The sequence below is a fragment of the Sparus aurata genome, chromosome 17, assembly GCF_900880675.1.
Source record: "Sparus aurata chromosome 17, fSpaAur1.1, whole genome shotgun sequence".
Taxonomy (NCBI): Eukaryota; Metazoa; Chordata; class Actinopteri; order Spariformes; family Sparidae; genus Sparus; species Sparus aurata.
The window spans coordinates 20,414,961-20,442,005 of NC_044203.1; the positions used below are offsets into that span (position 1 = coordinate 20,414,961).

The following is a 27,045-nucleotide window of genomic DNA, read 5'->3' on the forward strand; positions in this document are numbered from 1 at the left end:
GCCTCTGTTCACATCAGGACCTTGGGGAATCTCTGATCTCTGTCCATGACACTTTCTTTACATGTATGCAGATGAGACACACATATAATTACAGAATGTAAAGTCACCAAGAGTGTACTGTTGGTGTGCAAAATAAGGCAAAACAGTATAAAAACAGCAATAAAAGTGATCAAAGTGCACTTTGTGCAGGTGCAGCTGCAATGGTGGCAGAAATGATGTACATCCATTTGTCAGATATTGAATTGGCAATTGATATCAATTGACATTTGATATCAATTACGTAAAAAAGAATGTTTCAGGTAATGAAACACTAAAATATGTATGGAATACAAAAAACAAAGCATCTAGAAATGATAACGCTTGACTAAAACCAGACAACACATCTGGATTCAATTTTCAAATTATGTATTTCTTTTGCCCTCCCTGTCGACTACAGGTTGAGGTTTTATGAACACAACATATTTATATTGTTTTTTACTTAAATCAGCATTATTTGATAATGAATCTACTAAACAATATTGAAAGATACCGGCATTATTTTGTAATTTCATGATTCCATCACTGATTAGTTTTTATTCATTGATTACTCACATAGAAAAATAACAACAAACGTTGAACACAATCTTCCAGATCCTTTTTTTCATTAGCCATTATTTAACCAGGTTTGTCCCAGTGATATTACGTTCTCTTTCACAGGGGGGACCTGGCAGAGGAAGACAGTGACACAGAGTTGCGAGTGCAAATGAACAGAGAAAACACATTCAAATGATCAGATGAAGCATTTGCACAAAGACAACCTAGAATCAATGGATTTCACCATAGTTTTAAAACTGTTCAGTGGTACAATATTCTGAAGTTTGAGTTCAGTCCATACTGAACCCTAAAAAGCTTTCTTTCCCAATAAATAGACAGATAGACCTACGATTAGACTATAACATGGTCATGGCATATTAGAGGTGAACACACACTGGAGTACACTCGCTGTTTTATAACCTTTAATAGTCTTTAACCAATTGAATAACAGTTAATGTTCTATTTGTGTTAACTTGCTCAGTGTTTATTTGGTTTAGACAATATATATATCAAACATATAATAACCTCTTGATAGACTATTTCATCGGGGATTTGTTCTGCTACGCCTAATTATGGCTTCATCTGTAGTTTTACGAACTGTACTATTATTTTGAATAGCCCACTCAGTTATTTTCCGGTTGTAGGTGTGTCAGTTTGACGCACTGAAGTCTGGTTTGGCAGCTCGTGCGTCGCTGAACGTAAAACCGCGTCCTCTGTTGGTGTAATTTTCCGAACAGCTCCATTCATGGTTTTCAAAGGGGATTTTTTTGGATTTATGACCCGGGACATTTTTATTTCCTTGTTTTCCCTAAATCATTTCTAAGGCGCATTATTTTTGTGGGCCTGTTTGCATCACAAGTTCCTCTTAATGAAACTAATCTGAAAACCAAAAAGTTTAAAGGTTTGAAGTTAACAGAAAACAAGACATGAGCCGATGATTACATATAAACCAGAATAACAGTGACATGATTTGTGCTTCACGGCTGCAACTGCAAATTAGACGCTGGTGTGTTAAAGGACTGAAATTAATGACATGACTATTTAATGAGTGATTGTACTATTGTTCTGTGTGCTGACCACACTCTGACAGGCTGCCCATTGTCATTTCAATTATTTGTTTGAAGTTTCCTCACAACAGATGCTGAAGATAAACCTTTGTTTATAAAAAAAAAAAAGAGAGAGAGAGAGAACCAGGAAGAACATGCTGTACTTTAAACCCAGCAGACATCAAAAGCTCCTCAGCAGTTTTTACAGTTTGTTTTCTTTGGCAGGGTGTTAAAGCAGGGCCCGAGTGCACATGCCAAGTGTTATGAATATTCATTTACTCAGGCAACCTTATGAAAACATGAATGCGATGGCTGTGTTTTGTAAATACTCCACTCCTGCTCGGATTATATTCAAAACGCTGAGAGACGCTGCTTTGATCCTTCGCATGTTATCAAGGCGTAAAACTGTTTTTACAAAGTTGGGAGTCAATCACTCACACTCTCAGAGCGCTGCTGTTATAGCAGAAATTACAGTCCATGCACTAAACCTTATCTTTATCCTCTATTACCTAAACAGAAGAGCTCTGCCTGGAGCAACATGGTAGACGTGTATTCTCTGTGCCACTGGAAGAACAACTTATTTTCTGACTGAATGGCACTACATGACAGTGTCCCAGTTTCACTGCCATGCCATGATGAGTGTGGAGTGCTGCTGCACTGCTCCTTCCTGTCAATTTGTCTGGCGTTTGACTTCCCATAGACACAGGACTCTCAGATCACTGTCTGTGGTTGACAGGATGAGCAGACATTTGCATAGCTCATTGATGGCAGCTGTCTTTGATCCTTCTTGCCGTGCCTAATTATCACCAACTCTTTATGCAGACTGGCTCCCAGGATTCTGCCTCTTTACAAGGTGTCTCTCCCTCATCCTCATCCTCCCCTCTAACATCCAGCTTAAATAGATGACATATATATGGGTTGCATAGAAAAGAAAAAAACCAAAAAGGTCTCAGAGCTCATGCAGAAAATGTTTTAAAAAATATGCTCGGACAGTTTCTGACAGGATAGTTTAGACTGGAACCGCAGAGAGGAGAGAGAGGGAGCTGGAGCTGTCTTTTAAGGGCGATGCTCAGTTGGATAAAAGTCCTGGTTTATCATCAAAGGCTGTCATGTGGATGAAGAACTGAGAGGCTTTGACACAGCACAAGTTTTATGGGCTCTTATTGCGCATTTGCACAGAGGATGTAGATCATTATGCTGTTGAAAGCGCAGGGTTTGCTAAACCTGAAATCATCCCGAAGATAATGTCAATGTAAACCTCTTTAAAGCTTAAAGAGCCTCTTCACACATGTAGTAAGGGATGCATTTAATATGTGTGTTTGACATGGTTTTTGCACAAAAGTTGTAATTACTTAACTCAAGTGGATTGGGATTTGTTTTAAAAGGTAAAAAGAGAAAAAGCATACAGATCATCCGGGGTAATCCAAGTCCCTGGAAGCTGTAATATCTTTAAGAAAGTCATATTTACACCTTTAACGCGAGGTTGAGTTTGAACACCCACTTCAGACAGGCTGTGTACTAACGCTTAGCAGCTACAGCGAAGACTTTGGGTGTAAATAAAAAATAAAAGGGTGCAAATAACGTCTTTTCATATCAGTTTAGGATGTCTCAGGCTTGGATTACGCCGAAAGAGCTGCTCTGTAGCGATTTTCTGTAGTTTTCTCCATCTTTTGTGGGCTCATCTTAAACTTATTCTTTAAAATACTTAAAATGGCCCCAGTTCCGTCTCCTCCTCCCTTTACAAGTTTAACTTCTGGACACAAGATGTGTCCCACTTCACTGTAAAGTCAATTCTGAGTGTATGAGCGTCGGAGGCTTCAAGTTTCCACATGGCCCTTGTGTTTGCTGAATATTGGACCAGGATTGGCTTCCATCACTATTACTGATGTCACAAATCATGCTCCTAAGCCCGCCTCTTAAAAACAGAAAAACGTTACACTCTCAGCAATTAATGTGAAAACAGCCTTCTCGTGTCAAACTCGTCAAACTTTCATCATTCTGCCCAGTGAAGCTCAAACATCCCACTGCAGGAACAAGGAGAAACACTCGCCTTTGACTGGAGGGGGACTTTAAGTTCAATCTGCAATTTTATACTCAGAGAAATGAGCGATAGTTTCCATGGTTTTGTGCGCCACTCTGTTCAGTTTCTCCTTAACATGCCTATAAGTACGTGTGTAAGTTAATTCCCCTCTCTATGTGAATCACCATTGGCACATGCAACGATATTCCACTGCTTTCTGCCATGTACCTGAACAACGGTTGAGAGGATAAACATCAGACTGTTTGTTTTGTTTGGACTTTTCTGACATTTTCAAGCTGCCTGAAACTGTGATAAAACCCTGTAACAATAAGGCTTTTGACTTTTCTTCTTTCTCAGCCTTGATTGCCTTTTAACAGCCGCCTGGTTTTGGACCAACTACAGTCAAAAGAAAAAAGGCCTCCAGACAGAGCAATTATGGTTTTATTTACTATGCCCGTTCTTACAGCTCTCCCTTTCTCTATCTTTTCTTTTTTCTCTCCACTTTGTGATCATTGATCAGATTAGAGAAAAGTACAGCTTCCTCGTGCAATTCATCTCACATAAAAACTTCATTGACGTTATGAAAATAGCAGGCGCCAAACAATTAGGTGTAAAAAGATACTGTGGCATTAAAGGGATAATTCAAACAAACAACAGTCATGTTTCTTTAATGAAATGAGGGCTTTATGTGCGAGGGGAAAATCCAGTCAGGGTTTCTTGTAAAACCCAATCCTTATGAAAAATCTGCCCTTGAAGGTCTTGATTAGATTATAAAGAGAGTGTTTTCTTTTGCTTGATCTTAATGACAGACTTTAGACGGCAACAAAAATCAAATCCAGAAACATTTCTTGTGAACTGCACTCAACTAAACACCCACAAAAGGTCATTTTAAGGGTGACAGTGATTATGATTGAGCAGGAATGAAGCGTGTGAATAGAGATGAACTCAATGTTTGCTTTCCTTTTACATTCAGGAACAGCCTACAGAATCCACCTTTGAAGTGGAGTGAAAAAGCTGTTGCCCAACAACAAACAAAGGGCACATTGTCTGAACCCGGCAGCTGACATGCAAAGTGGCAGAGCATTCACAGAATGCAAAACATGTTCATACGAACAATGGAGCCACTGATCTGTCCATATAAACTGTGCGTATGACTGATAAAACTGAATCATCTTTTGACAATTTTGATTTTACGTTAAATTAGTGGCAACCCCCGTGCAAACACACACTGTCAGACGGTGTAATCATACATCACTTTAAGTCCCCGTGCAGAGGCTTGTTTCATACAGGACTACTGTCTCAGATGCACAATTGCACTACAAGTACAATCTGAGTCCTTTTGACTTCCAGTTCGGAAAAATGTACATTCATTTAACATCTGTGGGGGTCTCTGGTTTTACTCAGCGGAGTGATTTAGATAACTTTGCTGAAATGTGCTCAAGGTCAACTTCAGTGTGGTTTTAATTGCTGTGGGGGATTTTTCACTTCCTGCCCTCACCACGATTATCATGTATCTCATAAAACTATATAGAATTCAGTCTTTCCATGTGTAAAAGTGTGTGACAGCATCTGTACGCCACCAAGTGGTGGATCGGAGGCTTTGTTAAAAATCTCAGGAATGCGTCCGTAAACAAACACACTACAATAGTGTTTATTACAACATTCTATATACACAAAACAAAGTTGTCATGAACATAAGTCTGATAGAGGATCTGCTGTTAGCATAAATAAAGAACTGACAAATATAACTGAACACGTTCAACTGATGGGGAAGGAGGAACATCCATTTTTTAAACATAAGAGGCATAAACAGAGTACAAAAAAAAGCAAGTTTAAAAAGAGATAGTTCACATTTTTCAACTTAAGTTAAGTATTGTACATGAACATTAGCTTATTGTACAGATCCTGTGGATAGAGTGTGCCGGAGAAAACAGCTGGTCATACAAAAGAAATCAACAGAAAATGAAACCAGTCCACAAAACAACAAAGACAACAACACAATATAACGTTGCATGTTCTTTACTGTACATCTGATGCTTCATTGTCCACTGAAGGACTGCTTTTGAATTCTGTCTGACAAGCTGCATTGTAAAAGGGATATTTCCAACATAATCCACAGGCTGAGCTAATGTCCATGCAGTGATAAACACAAAAAATAACTATAGCCAAAAACAAACGCGAAAACAAACCTGAACTCTCCCTTTAAACATGCATACAAGAAGAAGCTGGTACTGTTAAAGCTTCATGTGACATAAAAAAAACCACTTTGACACCAGGAACAGAGTAAACAATCGGGTTAAACACATATAGAAAATTCAAGCACCAGGTACTCCATCTTAAACCAAACCGTTTTGGTCTTTAAGGTAGAAGCACCAAGAAAATTACCTGAATAAAGAGTTGCGTTAAGAAGGTATTTGTTAATTCCTGACAATATATTCAACACAGTGCTGCCAAATTAACTGAACAAGCTTTGTAAAAACAATTGCAGTTGTTTTCCCAGCTACAAACCGGTTATTTGCATGTGACAGCTGATAAACAATCATGTGTCACCCTTTGGGCATTGTAAAGAGTTCAAACACCGTTGACCAGGTTAGCCTTTTCCTCCATCTGTTTATCCACTGCTTGCCCCATAGCCTCCAGAAACCTCTCAAGAGTCACTGTCGGTGTCTGCAGGCAAACAAACGTATCAGAAAAAAAAGCACGACTCATTCTTTTCCTACACTCTCCGTAGAATCAAACACTTACCTTAACAAACAGTGCATGGGCTAGAAACGGTAACTTCCTGAGCGCTCTTCCACTCAAACCTTTGCTTTTTCTGGGAATGAACAAAAAAAAACAAAAAAAAAAACCTTAGCTGCTAGCCGTTTCAATTCTCAGAGCAGTGAGACACTGTGTTTGATTGCTATTCCACTATGGGAGCCTCTACTCACAGAGCAATGTTCCTAAGGTTCAGGCTGTGTTCGGACACCTCACTCTCTGCAAAGCCCATCGTCTTGAGCTCAAATATGGTGAACAGCTGCTGCCGGGGGTAGATGATCTGGCACTGCACATCACATATCATAAAGCACGGATATAAAGGACACTGTTATTTATCTACTAAAAGGTTGTACTGTTGCTGCGAGTTATTGCCTTTATTTTTGGAAGCATATTAGAATAAAGTTAATCATTACCATCCTGATATGATACATATAATTCATAAATTCCATTGTAGTATTACGCATTCATTAATATGTGGTCAGTAAGGTCATTATTGTCCAAGAATGGTATCTTAGGCAGATAAAAAAAACAAATGTCCCAATACGGTTATATTTTGATTGGTTTCAGTACATTAGTTAGCATTCAGAGAAATTTGAGACACGCTTCTTGCTCAAAGACACTTCAATATGTGGACAGGATAAGCTGGGGATCAAGCCTTCTACCTGCGGAGCCTTGCACCTCATGGCCACCATAATTCTGTCTTGCGTCAAGTTATTGAACCCAATTATTAATGGTCAAGTTTCAGGGTCATAGGAAATAGGCACTCATCTTCATATATTGTGGGATTGTTTTTGTCTCCTTTCTTATAAGTAGTTGTCAAAAGTACACGCATAAACCATTTACAGATTCTCCCAGCTACCGATCTCTCCTACCACCAGATATATCCAAACAACAACAACAGGCTTAAGTGGTGTTTTAATGATTGTTCTCCGCCAGAATCCTACAAAGCCTGTTTTTGATTAAAGGTTAGAGTTGATAAAAGAAATGGCCTCTTTCAAATTGTTACTTGCAAAGGCTAAAAATTACCAATGGAAATTTAATGAAGTCTGGTCTATTCTTTTTTATTTACGTTAAGACAGAAACAAAAGAAATAACAAGATTCCTCCTGTCTGAAGAAAAATGTGCTACTTCGCTAATGTTCTACTTATGTGGTATGTTAGTTTAATTACACCTTGTATACCTTTTTATATATTTGGGAAAAAAAACAACAACAAAAAACAACTTAAATTACAAAAAGTTCCCCAAAGACAAACCCCTGTATACCATTAGACTCATCATACCCACAAAATGAGCTCCAAAGTTTCAACATGCAAGTAAAAGACTTGTTTAGCCAAATATGTTTACATTATTAAGTAAAAAGTTGCTAGATTATTCAGTCACCTTCATCAGCTCCTCCAGGCAGGAGAGGTAGATGCTATAGATGCCGTCCACTGACGGAGGTCCGATGTATTGCTTGATGTCAGCTCTGTCCACAAACGCCAAGTCTATCTTTTCTGTCACATTGGAGGTCGTCAGGATCACAACGTTGGAATGTCTGAAATAAAAATCAACACAAAACAAACCTCAGTAAATATGACCGATTAACGTCTGATGAATGGATTTTCTAGTGAAAACAGTCTTTAAAAGTTGTTGTGTAAAGACCAAATAAAGGCTTCTGGCGCTCTATGCTATAAATGAGAACTTTTAAAATAGTATAGAGACCGCTTTACTTCCTGACCGTTTGATCTGGTCCAGTTGAGTGAGAACGGAGTTGACCACTCGGATGGCATCGGAGGGCTCCGTTCCCGCCTGGGAGGCATTTCTAGCTGCTGTCAGACTTTCTACCTGGCCGCCATAAAACAGGTTCATAAAAGGACAGCAGAGACACCCCTGATTATAGGTTAATTAATGTACAACAAGTGCACAAGAAAGTCCTGTTTTATTTAGTGAATCTGGAAGCAAATCAATGACTCAATCAACTCAAATTATAAGTAATCGTAGTCAGTTTCCAAGATTTTTACCTCATCAATCAGAACAAACACAAGAGCATCTTTGTCATCAATCAGTTGTTGGATCTTCTGAAACATCTTTGTGACCAGCTTACCGCTCTGTAACAAAGAGGCACAGTTGAATTAGCGACCAAAATGTTATCAGTTCAATCTAGAACGTCCTAAAACTGAACAATTTCACAAAAGAAGCCAGGTGTACCTCTGAGAACCACTTTGAGAACAAGCTGTGGCTGTTTATCTCGACAAATTGCCCATAGGAATACCTGCAGGGAGAGGAGTGTATTCTGGAATGAAAGGAGCAGGTGTAACTGCTGAAGTGGTTTCACTAAAATGAGGATTGTCTTACCGACTCGACAGTCTGATTGACAGCTTCTGGGCAAGAGCTTTGCAAAGTGACGTTTTCCCTGTGCCTGGAGGTCCTGAATGCAGGCATACACATAGTGATTAATGAGTTCTTTTACTCACATCTCTCCTACAGGCTCAACCTTGAAATGTTACTGTGATAAATGCTGTGATATTTACCATGAAGCAGAACAACACGGTTCCATGAAATCAGGTTGCTGTCAACATTTTTGTCGGAGAAGTAAATTGTTGTTGTGACGTAATCCAGGAGCTGAAGGAAGGAAGTGAAAACAATGTGCAGTTCAGCAGCGTGAAGAGGTTATGTAATTATTTCCTCTCATCTCTTAACTGCCGTTATATATTAATTTATTTCACCTGAGTTTTGACTCCACTGTCATATATCAGACTCTCCCAGATACCATGGAATTCAGCTGTTAAAACAAATAGAGGTCCAGTCATTGTCAGGGAACATCAACAACAATAATAAAACGTTAATCAGCCAAAGGGAAAAGACGGTCTTTTGAGTGGCAGATGAGACAGATGGATGTCGACCATGCTAATCAAAATAATGAAACTAATTTGTCATAATGTTAACTGTGCTTTGACCCAGCCTTGATTTACCTTTTTGTTATATAATATTTATCCCTTGGAAGACTAAAAGGGTGGTTATAAAACAAATGGATTTCTCTAATACAAAAGAAGGGGGCTTTTGGTGAAGTCAAATTCACAGATGTTTAGAGCTGCAATAATTAAACATTTAGTTGTGAAAGATTACATGTTATTAATATTAGTAATATATTCATATTTTGATCATCAAATAATCAATTAGAGTAATACTGAAGAAGGAAAGTCAAAATTCCGATTCCAGCTTCTGAAAAGTGAATGTTTTCTGGTCTCTTTACTCCTCTATGAAAGTGAACAGGACATCTTCAGGTTCAGAAGAAAAACATTTGAGGACATCATCTCAGGACTGAGAGAAGTTTATCTTGGTTTTCTGACATTTTATCAACCAAACTACTAATTGATAAATCTAGTATATAATAATAATGACTACTATGTATTATAATAATAATCGACAGATGAATAGACAATGAAAATAATCATTAGTTGTAGACCTAAAGATGCCAGAACAGATTCCATTTCATTTAAAGATTTCATTGCAGCAAAAAAATAATTTACAGAAACCTGTCAAACCACTCCCAGTCCACTTGTACCTAAGCCCATTCATATTAGTGCCAATATTAGCTTATTCCGGATACAGTCTGTATATATGTCAGACAATATGTACTGAGAATTTGCTTTACAGAAATGGCAATCTATGTTTGAGGTCATTTGAGGACACCATTGTCGGGATCAGCATCGCTTGTTCATGTTATATGTCTAGGTTAAAAAAAATTAAGAACAACTGCAATAAATCGTCATCAGATTTTTTAAAAATGTCTCAAATATCGAGATCAGACTAAGCCTTGAAGATCCAATATTTACTGTGCTAGAATTCATACTTCACTTCAGGCGCCCCTTTGTTATCTCAACAAGTTTATGCGTGAGGACTGAGACAGGTGCAGTGTATTGACAGTTTGTGACATACTGAACATACAAGACATGAACACATGAATCCACATTGAACACAGAGTCTCTTCTCCAAAAAGAGCTACAGACTTTTTGCAGCCACCTTTGAAGTCAAGAGGGAGTGTCTACAGTGGTGTGTTTTACAATCAAAGACATTTTGGGTTTAGTATCACATGACTGTTATGTCCAAGGCTATTCTCTGTATTTTTCAGGTGATCAGAAACTCCTCCCCATTATTCCCTCCTGATCTCTGGCACCTGCTGGGAGGCCTTTAAGAGCCCCGGGCAGCTCCAACCACTCTCTCTCTCTCACACTGCAGCTTGGGCCTGCTGCAACGCCACCAGACTCCATCTTTGATTGTCTTGTTATCTATGGTTTGTCTTTTTTGTGCAAAAAATGTTACTTTGGCTGCATTGATTGTTGTTTGAATCCTATGTTGCTTCCCAAAAGCCGGGGTCGTAACATGACACAAGACTGAAAAGTATACTTTATGCTTTAAAGATACACACTGTAGAATGTTTGCTTCCAGTTTTAAATCTTGCTTGGGTTTCCAACTTTAACTGGAAAAAAATTTATTAAAACAAATTGAACTAAACTTAATTAAACTAAAAAAGAAGGATTGTTTTTTCAACATAATGTTCTACTCAACGTGCTGTCCTTCACAATGTCTGGTGTCACCTGCTGGCAGCAACCAGTGGTTGGCTGCTGAAAGCTCCTCATCCTCCTCCAAACTGAGCGTGCTGGGCCCGTCCTCATTCAGCGTGAAGATGTGAACGGACAGAGAGCAACTCTTCAAATCAATGGGCTGAGTGATGAAAAAAGTTTATGAAAAAAAAAAGTTTTTTTTTTTTTCACTTACAAGAGAACAAGACAAAAAATAAAACAACAACAATGTGTTACCATTTCATCAAGATCAACCAGAACCACAGATTCCACGTGCTTCTGCAGGAAGTCTTCATCAAACTCTGTCCATCTGTAGTTTCCAAAAACCAGGCTGTGGCGATTAAGGAGAGCTAGAACATGCATCTTCACATCAGACTGTTTAGCGGTGCTGAAACATGAACAAGAATGGGAAAATAAATTTTAAAAAGTATATAATCATGTCATCATTAGGATATGAACTAATTGTTTGAGCCTCTAATGGCTGACACAGTATCAAATCAATATGAATATCTATGTCTGTTTTTACAAGTCACACAACTCTTATGAAAATAAGTGCCATTTCAGACCTCTCCCAATTAGGCCTGTCCAATTTACAATTTTTTTTTGCGAAAATAGAGTTATGGCCAACATCTAAATTGCTAAAGCTGCTTTCAAATATGACATTGGTGACAAAACGGTATTATAGTGAACTGCAGTATTGAGATATAAATGTATACATAAATGTTGTTCTCCAGATGTAAGAAAACATCCTTGTTTGGAACAGACCCCAACAGATGTCACATAATCATGATTTTTAATGGTTCCTGTGTAGTTTTGGATAAATTCAAACACAGAATTTTACAATGTAAATGAGGTAATAATACAAAATCGAAAATGTTTATTTTCCAATAATTGAATAAACAAGCCTTTCTCTGAGGAAATAAGGTCCCCAGAAAACTGTTTGAAGCTAGAGAGGTGGCAGGGTCCGCCCCATATAAACAAAGTAAAACAGTATTAAATTGCGTTGTCCTTTAAATTCAGTTTGTTTATTCGGTTTCTTCAGTGAAAGAGTATGTTTATTTAGCATAAAAGCATAAAGCATAAAAATCTGTCAATGAAGATTTTTCTCTTCTGGTTAAACTGTATGCAAATGTTTTGAAAGAGAACTTTTACTCAGTTGTCAAAGGGTTAGCTGACAGAAATATAACAAAAAACTCAAAAAATATTCTGACCATTGCATACTCCCTTGAAGGTTGTGGCCATTTGACTGTATTTGAGCGTGTATGTGTGACTTTTCTGCCTACCTGTATTGACTGGCATGTTTTGAACTCCTCACCTGTAAGATTTAAGATGGACCTCCACATGGATGTTTGGTTTCTGGTTTCCCACCTCCATTCTGTCACCCTCCATGCCGTTAAAGCTGTGGACAAGACAGCAGCATGCATCACATATAACTTAGTGGATAACTTAGCTAATGGTCAGTCTCGTAAACAACGGGTAAAGACACTTTTCTACATCGTTAGCTGGGTCAGTTAAGTTAGCGATGTTGTAGCTAGCTAACCTAGCTGGCTAACGTCAACATCCCTCAAAGAACAAGAGAACAGCTTGTTGCTTCATTGACAAAACTGAAAACGTACCTTTACACATCTACGTTATCAGTCAGATAACTTGAAACAACCAAAAGTCTATCGACAGTCCAATGTGCTGTCAGAGATCGGCAGTCGTTCGAATCCTCCGCGCTGATTTCTTAAACCGGAAATACATCATTTATTTTGGGGGATAACTTCCGCCGGCCGCGAGCGTTCTTATTGCGGGGACTTGCTACATAAACCAGCGACAACATTATTGGAATAAGCTCAAGCCCTCGGATATAAACACGGAGAAATGGGGAAAAAGCACAAGAAACATAAACCGGAGTGGAGAACAGTGGATGGTACATGAATGCATGTTTTACACTTAGTTCCTGCGTCGCTGTTGTTCCAGGTATCCCCTGTTAGCTTCGTAGCTTAGCTTAGCTGGCTCGTTCAAAGACAGCAGATTCGCACTCGGTTTTTGTGAATCTGAACCAACACGGTGCACTTTCCGGCTTTAGTTTTCATATTCCACTGGCACTTTGTCCTGTGCAAGTAGGTTACAGTCAGTAAAAACATTAAGTTGTATCTCATTTAAGTTTTGTAGTTACTGTGCAATTTGTTTTTTTTTTAGTAATTACTCTTACCACAACTGCAACACAGCTTTTTTTCATGGATTCTTAATAATACAGAAGCTCTTTGGTGTGTGAGGTAATATCACTCAAAACACACCATAGTCCAAACTTGTGGTACGTGAGCACAACGAATCAGTAGAATTTAAGTTCTTTATTTTTAAGTTTTTCAATGTTTTATGATTTCCCATCTACTGATGTCAATCTCAGATGTGTTAGTTAATTGTCAGGTGATCTTAACTAAAGTGTAACCTACTTAATAAGGTTGTTATTAAGGGCATTATTAAGCATGTCCCAGTTCTTATGCAGTATGGAGAGAAAGAAAAAGATCTCCCAGAAGTTGAAAAGTGTTAACATTACATTGTATTGCAAAAAGGTGTGAAAACAGTAGATGTTTTGTGAGAACTGAAGAGCAATAAAACTGTGTGGACTGTCTGGATTTCTGTGTGATTGAGAGCACAGAAAAATTCAGTCAGATAAAGACTCAGTGAAAGTCTCTGTCAAGCAGAGCAAGAGTTCTCAAGCTGCTCGAGTCCCCACAATTTCTCGATCTAGAATCCTCCAGAGGCTGGAAGCTTTGCTTAAAGCTGTGTTTTAGCCACCTCTAACCAATGCCCCATACAGAGAAAATATTGCACTGAGCTCTGAAATACTGAGACTAACTTAAAACCCTTTTATCACTGACGAATGCTGTTACTCTGCATGACTGTTGAATGGTTTATCCGGTTTCAGCAAGACTACGACATCACGTGGCAAGTTGCAGAGTGATGCTTTAGGCTGAAATATTGGGAATAGAGATGGAATGCCCTTAAGTGTCCCTGAGTGCCACAATTACATCTGAACAAAAATGTAAAATGTAGAGCTCCTTTACAGTCTGTTTCCTGTCATGTTATAAAAGGAAGAGCATTGTCTTTTGGAACAAAGTTGTTGTCATCCAGGACAACACATCATCCAATACTGCAAAAGCAAAACAAGATTGACTGCTTAGTTACCATGGGCATAAATGGAGAAAAAAATAATGGTGTTGCCACCATCATCCCTTGACCTCAACCCAATTTAGAACCTGTGCATTCTTTAAAGGAAGATTTATGAGGGTGAGTGGCAGTGTTGCTCAAAACAGCAGCTCTCGGAGATAATACTAGCATCCCTAAATGAAAAACAGGCAGGGACTGTATATTTACATGTATGTTGAACATTGAATATAAGCAGATTTTTATTTTGAATTTGTTCTGACCTCTTGAATGTTTTCAAACTGCGGTGTCCATAATAGTTTGGAACACGATACACTAATGGCAACAAAATTCCACATGTTCACATACTCCTCCAACAACCTTTTTTTATTATTATTATACTATTTTTAATCCCAAGTTGGGAAAGACTTTTTTTTTTTCTTTCACCTTGTGCCATGATTCCTGTTTCAGCTATTGCCTGAATTGTGTTTGTTTTTATTGTAGACTATGAGGACAAAGCTCTTGAGAAGCCCCTGAAGCTTGTGCTCAAAGTCGGTGGAACTGAGGTGACAGAGCTCTCTGGTTCTGGCCATGACTCCAGCTATTACGATGACAGATCAGACCATGAGCGGGAGCGCCACAAAGAGAAGAAGAAGAAGAAAAAGAAGAAGTCTGAAAAGGACAAAGACAAATACGTGGATGATGAGGAAAGAAGAAGACGGAAGGTTAGTTAACAAAAACAATAATCTAACTTACAGGACCTGTCCTTTTGCCACTGTTGGATAAAAAAATGTTTTTCATCCTTTTATCCCTTCCTACAGGAGGAAAAGAGGAAGAAGAGAGAGCGAGAGCAGAATGAATCGGAGGCAGCAGCTGCTACAGCTTCCACCAGTGCTGGTGTGCCTGTTGAACCTTTCACATTGTCAAAAAGCATAAACATTGGATTAGAGGTGAGTAAACCTAAATTCATCTTGAGAATAGATTCCTAATGATTTTGCTGACTAGTCATTCAAATGTTGGCGGTGTCTCATCAGCCGGAAGAGAAGAAAAAGAAGAAAGAGCGAGAGAGAGATTTTGAACTAGAGCCAGATGTGGACGAGTTTAATCCCACTATTAAGATGGAAATGGACCAACAAGGAGACAGACCAGTCCGAGCATGCAGGACACAACAAGGTAAGAATGGCTGTCTCTTAGAACGACATCGTCTTCTTTTCTCTGAGTGACTGTCATTTGTTAAAGTGTTATTTAGATATCTGTAATGTTTTTGCAGAGAGTGAGTCCACTCCTCGACAGCAACTGCTGGAACACTTTTTGAGGCAGTTACAGAGGTGAGGAACACCAATGCTGTCTAATTGCTCCATCCAACTGTATTGTTGGCCTTCTGCTCTTTTAATGCCACTCTGCTGCTCCTGAAGAGTTAATACTTTAAAGATCCACAAGCTTAAAGACTAAGGTTTAAGTAGGGGTTTACAGTAAGGCTGATATTTGTCTCTGACGATGAGTCCTATTGTTTTCTGGGACATCCTCTTTCCCTAATACAAATACTGTCAAACATAAAGTACACAACAAATATTATGAATTAATCAGCATTTTACAATGACATTTACTGAACACAGTTACTCTGCCCACAAGATAAAAGCTTTCCATTTGGGGCATTCTGAGCTCTCTGTTTTGCATCACGTTCCACTGGCTGATTGACAAGTCAGCATCAAACAGGCTGTTCACATTATCCTACTGGGACAAAGACCTTGTGATTTTCATGACTCTAAGAATAGCAACATTTGCATTTGTCATTTGCTCCATGCAACACTCACATACGGAATATTGTCTGGTGCAATAAACTTTGCTGCTTCGACTTACTGTTGGCTTACGCTCTTTAGTTTATTTGAGCATGTATTATTGTGACTAGAGGACAGACATTAGCCTTATTATACACTAGCCATTCAAGTCATATTGTGTGTGACTCTGCTTAAGTATGAGCCATAAATTGCTGTCAACACATTGATATTGATCAAATTGACCTGACAGATAACATGCCCCGGCATGATCGAACAAGCACACTAAAAAAATCCAAAGGTTGATTCTTCCCTGATTAACAGTGGCTGTTCATCTATTTTCTTTTTAGGAAAGACCCCCATGGATTTTTCTCGTTCCCAGTAACAGATGCGATTGCTCCTGGCTACTCAATGATCATCAAGCATCCGATGGACTTCAGCACCATGAAAGACAAGATTAGAAACAATGATTACAACACAGTTACAGAATTTAAGGTGAGGGTATTTCTCAACAAAAAAGCGAATATTTATTTCTTTTGACAGTAAGATTGTAACCAAGGTTTGCCCTAATACCTTTAAGAACACGTTCTGTCTTTCAGGGGGACTTTAAACTGATGTGTGACAATGCCATGGTGTACAACCGACCTGAGACAGTCTATTACAAGGCTGCCAAGAAACTGCTCCATACTGGATTCAAGATGATGAGCAAGGTAATGAGATCAAATGGAAAAAATTAAACACATTTCATACACTTCCACTTGTGCTTAACTTCCAGTTCACCTTTTGATCATACATTTTAAAGGTAATGTTTCACTACACATAGGTGTTTTGACTTCAACTTAAATATTTTAACTTTGGAAGTCCAGTTGTTAATGTTATATATCAACATCGAAGGGATTTGCTGTGTGTCAATTGATAAGAGAAAACTATCTTGAAACATATTTCCATAATTTGTACACTTGAGTCAGCTCATGGCTCTGCTCTGTATACAGTGAGTAATGGAATATATTTAAAGCATTATGACATTATCTAATTCCTAGCAGCTGAGCTGTAGACACAAATAGTTTGTGATGGATGTAGTGACCGAAAACAAAGTCAGTAACATTGGTGTCATTTGACCAAAGGTGGATGACTGTAATCATCAAAAACTTTCTACTGTAGTTTCTATTCCATTTTCTTTTTGTCCATGAATTTAGAATCAAGCTGACAGAGTTAAGTGTTGCCCCCTTTTTTTCCTCTGCTTTGTGTTCAGGAGCGGCTGTTGGCTTTGAAGCGCAGCATGTCTTTCATGCAGGAAATGGACTACAGCCAACAGGCAGCCATTTTGGGTGATGAAGACCTCACAACTGATATACCTCCTGCAGAGATCATCCCCATGCCAGTGGAATCGGCTAAGAAGTCCAAGAAACAACCAGTTAAAGACATGAAGGAAGTCATCAGGTATTACTGATTTGTAATACCTACATTAAATTTCACTGTGAATGAAATGTAGTCAGAAAGGCCAGTAGGGAAGTCCAGAGTGTTTGATGTTGGTATCATGACTGTTAACGCCGTCACCTCTGTCATTTCAGTTACCTGTATGAACCAGAGGGAAACGCTTGCAGCTTGACTGACAGTACAGCAGAGGAGCATGTTCTGGCACTGGTAGAACATTCTGCAGATGAAGCTCGGGATCGGATCAACAGATACATGCCCAACTCAAAGGTGTTTGACATTACTTGATGTGTATGAAGTCCCACTCATATATAATAATTCTGCTGCCTGCAACATTTCTGATTTGACTGATTTGCTGAAGTAATCAAATGTGTGGACTTAACTTCTTTACATCAGTGTAGTTTGTAGTTATAGAAAATATTTTCCTCTATCTGTGTTTTCAGATGGGCTACTTGCGCAAGGAGGCAGACAGTTCTCTTTTATATACTGTTGTAAATCAGCTGGATCCTGATGCAGAAGGTTTGTTATCATGTTTAAGTCTTTTAAACATCTTTTAGAATCCTATCTTCACACAAAATCTGAAATACATTTAATAAAGCAAATTGTTCTTTGTTTTTTTGCAGAAGAGGAGACTCATAAAGTCGACCTGAGTTCTCTGTCAAACAAGCTTCTGCCTGGATTAACAACCTTGGGCTTCAAAGATGACAGGAGACACAAAGGTTTCCATGGAGTGCAATTTTGTTGATTTAATTCATATTAGTAGCTTTAATTAGTCTCATCCAATTAATAACAGTGACTTAAATGTTCCAATAAGTCTATGTCTTACAAGGGATTGAGCTTTTTTTTTCTTTTTTTCTGTGTAGTAACATTTTTAAGTAGTGCCTACAACATCCAAACCCTTCAGAAGAACTCAGTCTTCCCAGACCTGCTGCCTGATGAGGTGGACACCCTCTATTCAGCCTATGGAGATGACACTGGGGTGCAATGTGCTCTCAGGTAAGGGGACTTTGCAGTCATAGGTTCCATTTTGATTTTGAAATGATCTCGTGAATACAGGTGTCCTGGTTTTCAGCTAAAATTGTGTCCACTTTCACCCTTAGCATACAAGAGTTTGTCAAGGGCTGTGGAGGCATCACAAAGCACTGGGTTGATGGGCTTCTGGACAAGATGACCGCTGGCGATCACATTAAATCTGTCACTCAAATCCGACAGGTATCTTACTTGTAGTATTACTCCCATTATTGTAACATTCTCTGAGTCTCGAGGCTTTTTTGAACAATTCTACCACACTATTACTGTCTTTGGTTTAGGCCTGTTTTGTTTATGATGCTTCTATTACATTTCAGAAAAGAAACATGATGCTGAAACCTGATGAAACCAAATCCAACATCTGTGACATGCAGGTATGCTGTAGTTGCTGTTAAAAGTGATGGCACATTTAAATAGCTGCTCAACTGTCTGACTGAAGCTGTGTGTTTTTGTTCAGATGGCAGATGGCAGCGGCCTTGGAGAGAGTGGCTCCGTCCTGGACTTCATGTCAATGAAGAACTATCCTGATATGTCTCTAGATATATCCATGTTGAACTCATTAGGTGATTATCCCCATAGACACACTTTTATTGGCTGCATTTACACGTACACTAGTAATCCAGTCATAACCCTATTAAGGCAGTATGATGTGTAAGGAGGAGCCTGTGTAAATGCTAAGCTTGCATTACGTTAATGCGATAAGGCTCGTTGTGGCAACAAAAGTTAGATGTGAGGATTCACAGTTTTTCGGGGATGAAGCCCAGGTAAACACATTAATCCTATTAAAGCTCTCTGACAGAGTTATTACAGACAGAAATGTTGAATGTGGTGCTTCAGTTTTATCCTAAAGCTAGTTAATTCGTACGCACCTTTCCTGTCTTTTATATGTACTTGTGAGCCAGGACCCCACTAGAAATCATGTGCATTTTGTTCCCTAGTTTATTCATCTCATATTTATTCATCTCACTGATATTACCATCTCTCTCTCTTCATCAGGTAAAACAGTGAAAAAAGAGCCAGGGAATGAGGAGGGCCAGCAGCAATTTGATGAGGCCGATAAACTTCTGCAGGAGTTCCAGGAGGCTCAGGTTGACAGAGTTGGCTCCAGACCCTCGTCCAATCTGTCCTCCCTATCTAATGCCTCAGAGAGGGACCAGCACCACTTAGGTATTTGCAACAAAAGGGAGCCTAAAAAGCCATTGCTAATGCATTTTAGTTAAATTTTTAATCATCAACTAAATGTTAGACCTCTGCCTTTTTGAAAAACTTTCATTGATTTCCATGGAATAGTAACAACAGTGCAACAACTTAAGAACTATATTTTCTTTTATCCACAGGGAGCCCATCACACCTGGGTGTGGGGGACCAGTCTGAAATGGTTCATGATCCCTACGAGTTCATGCAGTCTCCTGAGCCAGAGGGCTCAGCAAACAGCTGACGACACACACTGCCTTTTTGTCATCCTGGTGTTAACAGCAAAGGGGTTGTCAGCTTTGGATTGTCTGGACAATGTGGAGACACCAGGAGACTGTGACCTGTTTTAAAAAGACTGATCATGAATGTACAGAATGTTTGTAGTGTAATCGTATGATTTTGTATAAGTGCAACACTTCAAAAATAAATGCTTGCACCTGTGTTTAAAATGTGTGTTGTTCAATAAGCAAATCATGAAACATTTATCAGCTTATGCATCCTGTAGGGGCAGCTGTAAATGAAGAAAGTGTCTGCCAGTAATACTGATCCAGATTTAGTGCATTTGCAGAGAAAGGATTTTCTGACACTGCTGAGTCCTCAGATTTCTGCAGCAGTTAAGTTCCACACAAAGGCTTTCATTGAGCAACTTTGGTTACTGTAGGATTTCTCAGTATTTGAAGACAATGTAGGGAAGTGAAAATGAATTGCATGCATGCAGTATACATTTACATTCAGCATAGCATTACATGAGTAAGTTAATTTAAGAGACTGGCTTTACCAATAAAGCAGAAGTATCGTGCATATCTCTTACTTGCAGTTCCCTCTTGCTCACATGGGAAAAGAGTGGTGGCTATCTTTGAGGAGCTTGTATTCTCCAGGGCATAATATTATGAGAAAGCATCGTAAAGAATGAACATAATTATTCAAACAGTGACGGGTGACAATAAAAAAAAAAGCTGGTCATCTTGAAGAGAGCTGTAGTGCGCATGCGCGGTGGGACAGTTTCCATAGCGCTGCGGCGACCTGCTGAGTGAGTTGATTCTCCAACTTCTGACAACAAGGACGCTGGAGCACTTTGGAGCTTTTTACGAGTTATTTTGTAATTATTTCGTGTTTTCCTAGCTGTGTGTTGTTTCGTCATGTGAATTTTACTTCTTGAAGCACCTGCCCGACTGACAAACTAATAATGGGATATCAAGCGGTGGAAATCTGCGTCTGTATTTGAACAGGAGCGTATTGTTTAAATTATATGGTGGCTGTCTCTCAACGGCTAAAGTAAGTAACGTTAACTCTTATTTTATTGAAACTGTACACAGACCGAATATGTTAAAGGTTATCGTTGGCATGAGTTTACTGTTCATTTTTAAGTCGTAGAGATGTTTTTTTTTAAATCCCCGAGTGGGCGGCTTTTAATTAAATGCAAAATATGGGGTTAGCCAAAACAGATAACAGTTAACTAACGTTAGCTAGCAACTGTAGTTGCGAGGCAGAACAGGCAAAAAACGCACCAGGAGGACAACAGGTTTAACTCACGACAATACCAACTAGCTTTGCATTATATTTATAGGTCTAATGTAGTGATGGACAGAAAACATTATAAATGACGTATTCATTGATTGTTGTCATGTTTTTTTGGCTTATTTGTAGGACTTTCTGCACAATCCATGTGTCGGACAACGGCCAGGAGCAAAACATGTGATTATAAAGCCTTTTTGACAAAAGAAAAAAAGGAAGGGATGTTTCACGTTGAGTAACTCTTTACCCTGAATCAGATGTTTCAGTAGGCTACGTGACAAATCCCCTCCTTGTGTTAAGATTGCTACTGTCACACAATAGTCTGTTTAGTAATGCTGTTAACCACAGAGCAATAAAGTCTACACTGATGAAGGTTGTAATTGTCCGTTTGTGTGGAAACAGTTTGTCCGATGAATCACACCCCTGAGAGGTGTTTCTGATATTTTGTCCACCTCATTTATACCCATGAAGTTAACTTAACACCCCAGTGCATCGTAAATCGTACTCAGTTTTATAGAATAAACTGCTTTCCATTTCTGTCCTTTTTTCTGTGAGTGTTGCACAGAATCCCTTGTGTTTTAAAAAATGATAATGAATGCACCTTGTAACCTTAATGCTGCCGTATTACTTGCCAGTGTATCAGGTATCCCTAGCGATAACTGGGTTAAGTGTAGGTCCATAATGGGCGTGCAGCCACTATCATAATGCTCAGCTCATTTTCCTAACTAATTTCCCCAGCAAATGGGACCACAAACTGCTGGAGCCACACTATTGGTCGTGTGTGTAATGTGTGGATGGATGTTTTGATGATATATATATGTATATATATATATACATATATATATATATACATATATATATATATATATATATATATATATATATATATATATATATATATATAGTAGTAATATAGTAATATATACTACTTATTTATCCTACTTATACTTATATATATAGATATTTATATTAACGTGTTATATTTATTATATACATATGTCTATGTATAGTATTTTATATTTATTTTATATCTTTATATGGGTGTGCTTTGGCATCTTCTCTTTCTCGATCCTCTATATGTGTGGAACAGTGCTGTGTGTGACATGGAGCTTCAATTTCCTTGAGGGAACCTCCCAAAAGGATTGATAAAGTTGTCTAAGTCTACATATCTATCTATATATACATATATATATATATATATATATATATATATATATATATATATATATATATATATATATATATAGTTTTATACATATATATATAATTGACTCGACTGACTTTGGCTAATCTCCTCTTGTACTGTCCAGATGAACTGCTTCAGTCAAAGGCTGCGACGCACATCTCCCCTGAGCGGCAGCAGTAGAAACGAGCTGGTCCCCTCCAAGCCTCCCAGGATGAACGGATGGTCTTGGCCCCCTCAGGCTTTCCAAGTGGTTGCCTGGCTTTTTTACAGCTACCTCGCCATAGTCAGCTTTGGCATCTACATCCCTCTCCTGCCTCCACCATGGAACCATGTGGTTTACACTGTATCCTTAGCACACAGCTGAAACCCTTGCTTTCATTGTAGCAAGGGTGTCAAGTGTGAAGCTTTCAGATTTGAATATGGAGCAAACATTAGTCTCTGCTACGGTTTGTTCATGCTGCTGGAGAAGACAAGGATCTAGTTGTGTGTGCTGTCTGTATGGGCTCCAGTCACACCAGACGTGACTCCGTCTCTGTATCTGTGGTCTATGTTACGCCCAAAAGACATAGTCAGTGGGGTTTTTGTCACATGTTGAATGCAGCATGATGTCAACACTGGTTTATTTAACTGAAACAGTTGATTACTTCAGAACTGACTTTATTTCTCACACAAAAGACCCACTTGTGTGCAACAGTTTGCAGTTTCTTGTTCATGTACACTTGTGCCACTTACTATTCTGCACATTGTTGCACGTTTACCATATCTTGCTGTATTTTCTTCAACATTATTCAGATTTTCCTTGACTCTTGTTGTGTACAGCTGATGGCCGTAGCATTTATTTTGCACTTTATCACCCATATTGCTGCTGTGACTATAGACCCCGCGGATGCCAGTGTGAGGGCCAAACAGAGCTATTCCAGACCATTGCCGGTTTTTGACCGGACGAAGCAGCCGCATGTTATCCAAGACCTGCGCTGTTATCTGTGTGATGTCAGAGTGTATGTATACAAAGCAGTAGTGTGGCATGTGATTTTGCTTTTAATAGAGATATAAAGAGATATAATTTAGTCAGGGCTGCCAGTAATGATTATTTTTATTGTTGATTAATCTGTTGAATATCTTTCTTGATTAATCAATTAGTAATTTGATCTGTAAAATGTTAAAAACCTTGAGACCTCGGAGCACTGGGGAAGTGTTGATGTTTATACCTCTATCACAGAAGCTTTGGCCTAAGACAGACCAGGGCTACCTGGTTAGCATGCTAATCAATTACAGTAGATGCACAACACATAGATGAAAATAATGTCATAATGTCAAACTGTTATTTCTTCACATTTTGGTGATACAGTAGTACATTATACATTCTTACATATTGCACCTTTTAAGGAGCTGGAATCAGAGAATCTAATAAACTAGTCAAAACCATTTAATTTGTTATCAAAGTAGTTGCAGATTGTTTTAATAGTTGAGAACTAATGAATGCATCACTGCAGCTCTACATTTGATTATCATGAAAAGTTGTGTTAAAAGACATTAATGTACTCAATCTTCATGCAGTGGCCCGAAAGTTAAACACTGCGGTGTTTGCAACAAGTGTGTGGAAGACTTTGATCACCATTGCAAATGGCTGAACACCTGCGTGGGTGGTAGGAACTACTGGTAAGATGGCATCTTGGGTGAATTTGTGCACTTCCTGTGTCTCATTTCATAAAATGACATGTGGAATGCTTTATGAATTAACATCAGGTTTTGTGTGTTGCCTACAGGTGCTTCTTTGTGGCACTGTGCTCTGCTACACTGGGTACACTCCTGCTTGTTGTTGTCATCTTGTTCATATTTATTCAGCATTATCTGGACCCAAACAACCTACGGACGGCCCCACAGTTTGACAGTGAGTCACCATGATGTACTGTAAAGCTTTCTTTGACTGAATAGAAGTGGCCTTGGTAATATTTTCATCAGTTGCATCATTAAAGGCTGTGGTTCCTTCTTTCTGTAGGTATGCTGAGGAATAGCACGTGGCTGGTTTTTCTACCTTTAGCACCCATAAAGACCAGTTCAGCTGGTCTACTCATATTAGCCTTCGTAACGGTCATGCTGAGCGTCATCTCTCTGCTGCTGCTCGGACATCTGCTGGGCTTCCACGTCTACCTCTGTGAGTGACACACCTCAAGACAAACATTTGAGCTTTTTTCTCCTCATTCACTCATCAGTCTTCACTATTTTCCTGTGATATGTGTCCTCTCAAATTTGCAGTTTATAAAGGCATCAGCACGTATGATTATGTAAAGATGAAGCGCCAGAGAGACGCCAGAAACCGAGACACCGAGGCAGGAAGTCCACATAATGGGAAAATCAATAACAATGCCACACAGGTGAGACCTGTTCTTTGCCTCTTACTGGCAGTCACATGTTCATGCAGTCGTGTGTCTAAAACATTTACTTTTTTCCTTTAATAGAATCCAGACAGCTCAATTGACTGTGAGCCAGCATTATCACAGAGTTCAAGGTTGACCTAATTCGTTACACTTCCTGTTATATGATTATTAAAGCTAAATTTGTAGAGGAGGATAATGTATCCCACTCTGGTTTGCCTGCAGTACCTGTAAATTTGACAAAGGCCCGCTCTCAAGCCGACTTTCAGAGTCCATCTGCACTGAGGTAAGTATGTCGACTAATAGTTAACCTCCTCTGAATGATTTTATATGCAGCCGATTGGTAATACTGCACTAAAAATCTGTTTTGATCTAGTTGGAGAACTTTAAGAAATCATCAGAAAAGGAGAACAGTTTCCATTATGGCACAGAAAATCCCACGGAGAATGCAGGAAGTAAGTATTTGACCGCACTCATCACTGCTCCTCACTTTTCTCCATCTTCATCTTTCTATTTAGAGCAACAAACAAAACACAAATAACTACAGCCGAGGAAAAGTTTCATATTATCCTCTGGTCTCTTAGGACTAGTCAATGTGTACAATGTTATTTATTTTAGAAAAGGGGTTTTGAAAGAAAAACTAGCATTTTGCCGCCATTTCTGAAATAATCTCTGTCCATTTTAACACGCCTTAACGGCATATCACATGCCCATTCACATACAATGCGCACCATGCCTGTGTAAACAGGAAGACGATTGTAAACTCTGTGGTTGGTTGCTTCGTTACAGAAAGTACTACAAATGAGGCAGGGAAACATGACTACTCGCACAGAATCCTCCTTAAATCATTGTCGGCAGTCGTTTGTGTCTATTTTTTCCATCTCTGTATATTCAATGTATGTTTGTGTCTTTCTAAATGTATTCAATACAACATTTATCCTGTCAACGTACAAACTCAAACACTCCAATATCATATGACAAAACACACACTCAATTGTTCATGCTACATACACTGGTAAGGCCCTATTAGGAAGCAAACGTGGGTGACCAAAACACATAGAGAGATTAGTTTTAAGAAAAGTGTGTGTGTGCGTGTGTGTGTGTGTGTGTGTGTGTGTGTGTGTGTGTGTGTGTGTGTGTATGTGTGTGTGTGCGTGCGTGTGTGTGCCTGCGTGTGTGTGTGTGAGTGTGTGTGCGCGTGCGTGGACAGGGGTTTAGTTTAAATTCATTTGAAAACAGATGTATACATATAAATCTATTGCTGACAAATTATGGGACTTTTAGGTTTATTTCTATGGATTACCAAAGAATATTATTCTTTGCCCTTTGTAAATATGATGACTTTTTTCTCACTTTTTCCTTTGTGTGCCAGGTGAAATATGTATGAGCAACATCAAAAGCTGGAAGCCAGAAGCTGAAGAGGCTCCGAGCGCCAGTGTGAAGTCAGTTAACAGTGTTCCTGTAGTGCAGGACCCTCTGGGCAGCTCAGTGATGACTCCAGATGATACTTAGCAGTAACTGATGCCTGTGTGATGGTACATCAGGAAATGCTGCTCTGAGGAACTATTTTTTATGAAAACTGAGCCACACAACCACAGATTGATAAAGACGGAACACGTCTCAGACTTCACACCACTTTGATACACAAGATGGAACTTTGACGCAGTCTGAATAACTGTGGACCTGTAATTGTATTTTATTTAATTTTTTTCATTTTTTATCTACTCTGTGTTTTTATGATGACGGTTGAATTATTTAAAACATAGTTTTATCTCACCGACCTGTACAGAGAGTCAGATATATGGATTTTGGCACATTCCTGAAAAGCTGAAAACAAGGATGCTAGAATTTACTGCTCTAAGCCAAATGGATATTGAGCACTGTACTGACAGTAACATTTTAGCATCTTGTCATTTTGCCTTGTTTGGCAAAATACCTTCATTAAGTGAAAGTACTGGAGCAGATACAAGCTGGAAGAGGGGACAGGACTTGAGTTTTTATTGCTGTTATATTAACTGTAAATTTCACATAGCTCGCATTGTTCAGTCACTGTTTTATCTTAATTTGATATTAAATAAAAGAAATGTAAGCTTTTTTTATTTGCTCCATTTTTTTCGTCTTAAGCCTACTTGACCACTTTAGTAGCACTTTGGACAGCTGAGATCCCTCCAGCTTCTCCCTGTTTCTGTCTGTATACTAAGCTGAATTAGAGACTCATGTTGGGCTTCAGACAGCATTGAGGTGCTGCTTGTTGATATTTTTATTTCGATTTATTTCATACAGGACAGAAAAAAACATCAGTGCTCGGATCAATGTAAGATGCTACATCTTGGACCTAAACACCTAGTTTCAGGCAATTGAAATTAAATGGATTTTCTTCCTGCTAATGAGGGTATTACTGACAGTTCATGTGTTGTTGTGTCCTTGTAGTGTTAAGCCATTTGTGC

General features: G+C 38.8%; 3 protein-coding genes across 6 annotated transcripts; 2 read left to right on the forward strand and 1 right to left on the reverse strand.

Moving 5' to 3' along the window:
* Positions 1-5,266: 5,266 nt before the first annotated feature.
* Positions 5,267-12,706, reverse strand: trip13 (thyroid hormone receptor interactor 13). Its single transcript, XM_030394915.1, has 14 exons — positions 12,575-12,706; positions 12,274-12,357; positions 11,196-11,346; positions 10,974-11,100; positions 9,102-9,157; positions 8,907-8,997; positions 8,731-8,803; positions 8,584-8,647; positions 8,397-8,483; positions 8,114-8,220; positions 7,777-7,930; positions 6,570-6,682; positions 6,385-6,454; positions 5,267-6,306 (listed from the first exon to the last, which is right to left on the reverse strand). Exons 2-14 carry the CDS (start codon positions 12,345-12,347, stop codon positions 6,211-6,213), a joined length of 1,263 nt encoding a protein of 420 aa, XP_030250775.1. The 5' UTR covers positions 12,348-12,357; positions 12,575-12,706; the 3' UTR covers positions 5,267-6,210.
* brd9 (bromodomain containing 9) lies at positions 12,694-19,971 on the forward strand. 2 transcript variants are annotated; one of them, XM_030394912.1, is made up of 17 exons: positions 12,694-12,870; positions 14,595-14,815; positions 14,912-15,040; positions 15,125-15,263; positions 15,340-15,418; positions 16,216-16,360; positions 16,465-16,575; positions 17,118-17,305; positions 17,437-17,569; positions 17,743-17,818; positions 17,923-18,018; positions 18,163-18,295; positions 18,400-18,511; positions 18,646-18,702; positions 18,786-18,891; positions 19,325-19,495; positions 19,666-19,971. In XM_030394912.1, exons 1-17 carry the CDS (start codon positions 12,822-12,824, stop codon positions 19,764-19,766), a joined length of 2,046 nt encoding a protein of 681 aa, XP_030250772.1. In that variant the 5' UTR covers positions 12,694-12,821; the 3' UTR covers positions 19,767-19,971. The 2 variants fall into 2 exon arrangements, with proteins under 2 accessions (XP_030250772.1, XP_030250773.1); XM_030394913.1 differs by having other exon boundaries at positions 15,361-15,418; positions 19,666-19,897.
* A 543-nt stretch (positions 19,972-20,514) lies between these two features.
* Positions 20,515-26,695, forward strand: zdhhc11 (zDHHC palmitoyltransferase 11). Of its 3 annotated transcripts, none has more exons than XM_030392738.1 (12): positions 20,515-20,797; positions 21,170-21,267; positions 22,348-22,566; positions 23,043-23,221; positions 23,781-23,882; positions 23,990-24,114; positions 24,223-24,378; positions 24,480-24,598; positions 24,683-24,732; positions 24,824-24,884; positions 24,975-25,053; positions 25,971-26,695. In XM_030392738.1, exons 2-12 carry the CDS (start codon positions 21,187-21,189, stop codon positions 26,108-26,110), a joined length of 1,311 nt encoding a protein of 436 aa, XP_030248598.1. In that variant the 5' UTR covers positions 20,515-20,797; positions 21,170-21,186; the 3' UTR covers positions 26,111-26,695. The 3 variants fall into 3 exon arrangements, with proteins under 3 accessions (XP_030248598.1, XP_030248600.1, XP_030248599.1); XM_030392740.1 differs by having other exon boundaries at positions 21,170-21,217; XM_030392739.1 differs by lacking the exon at positions 21,170-21,267.
* Positions 26,696-27,045: the final 350 nt, after the last annotated feature.

Bases quoted from the DNA above. Each gene is read 5' to 3' on its own strand.
- trip13 (XM_030394915.1), bottom strand. From the start codon at position 12,347: ATGGAGGGTGACAGAATGGAGGTGGGAAACCAGAAACCAAACATCCAT. The intron at 8,648-8,730 runs GTAAGACAATCC...CTCTCCCTGCAG, and splicing joins TCAATCAGACTGTCGAGTCG to GTATTCCTATGGGCAATTTG. The intron at 6,455-6,569 runs GTGAGTAGAGGC...GTTCATTCCCAG, and splicing joins AACCTTAGGAACATTGCTCT to AAAAAGCAAAGGTTTGAGTG.
- brd9 (XM_030394912.1), top strand. From the start codon at position 12,822: ATGGGGAAAAAGCACAAGAAACATAAACCGGAGTGGAGAACAGTGGAT. The intron at 14,816-14,911 runs GTTAGTTAACAA...CCCTTCCTACAG, and splicing joins AGGAAAGAAGAAGACGGAAG to GAGGAAAAGAGGAAGAAGAG. The intron at 18,703-18,785 runs GTATGCTGTAGT...GTTTTTGTTCAG, and splicing joins CCAACATCTGTGACATGCAG to ATGGCAGATGGCAGCGGCCT.
- zdhhc11 (XM_030392738.1), top strand. From the start codon at position 21,187: ATGTGTCGGACAACGGCCAGGAGCAAAACATGTGATTATAAAGCCTTT. The intron at 21,268-22,347 runs GTTGAGTAACTC...TGTACTGTCCAG, and splicing joins AAAAGGAAGGGATGTTTCAC to ATGAACTGCTTCAGTCAAAG. The intron at 23,222-23,780 runs GTATGTATACAA...ATCTTCATGCAG, and splicing joins TATCTGTGTGATGTCAGAGT to TGGCCCGAAAGTTAAACACT.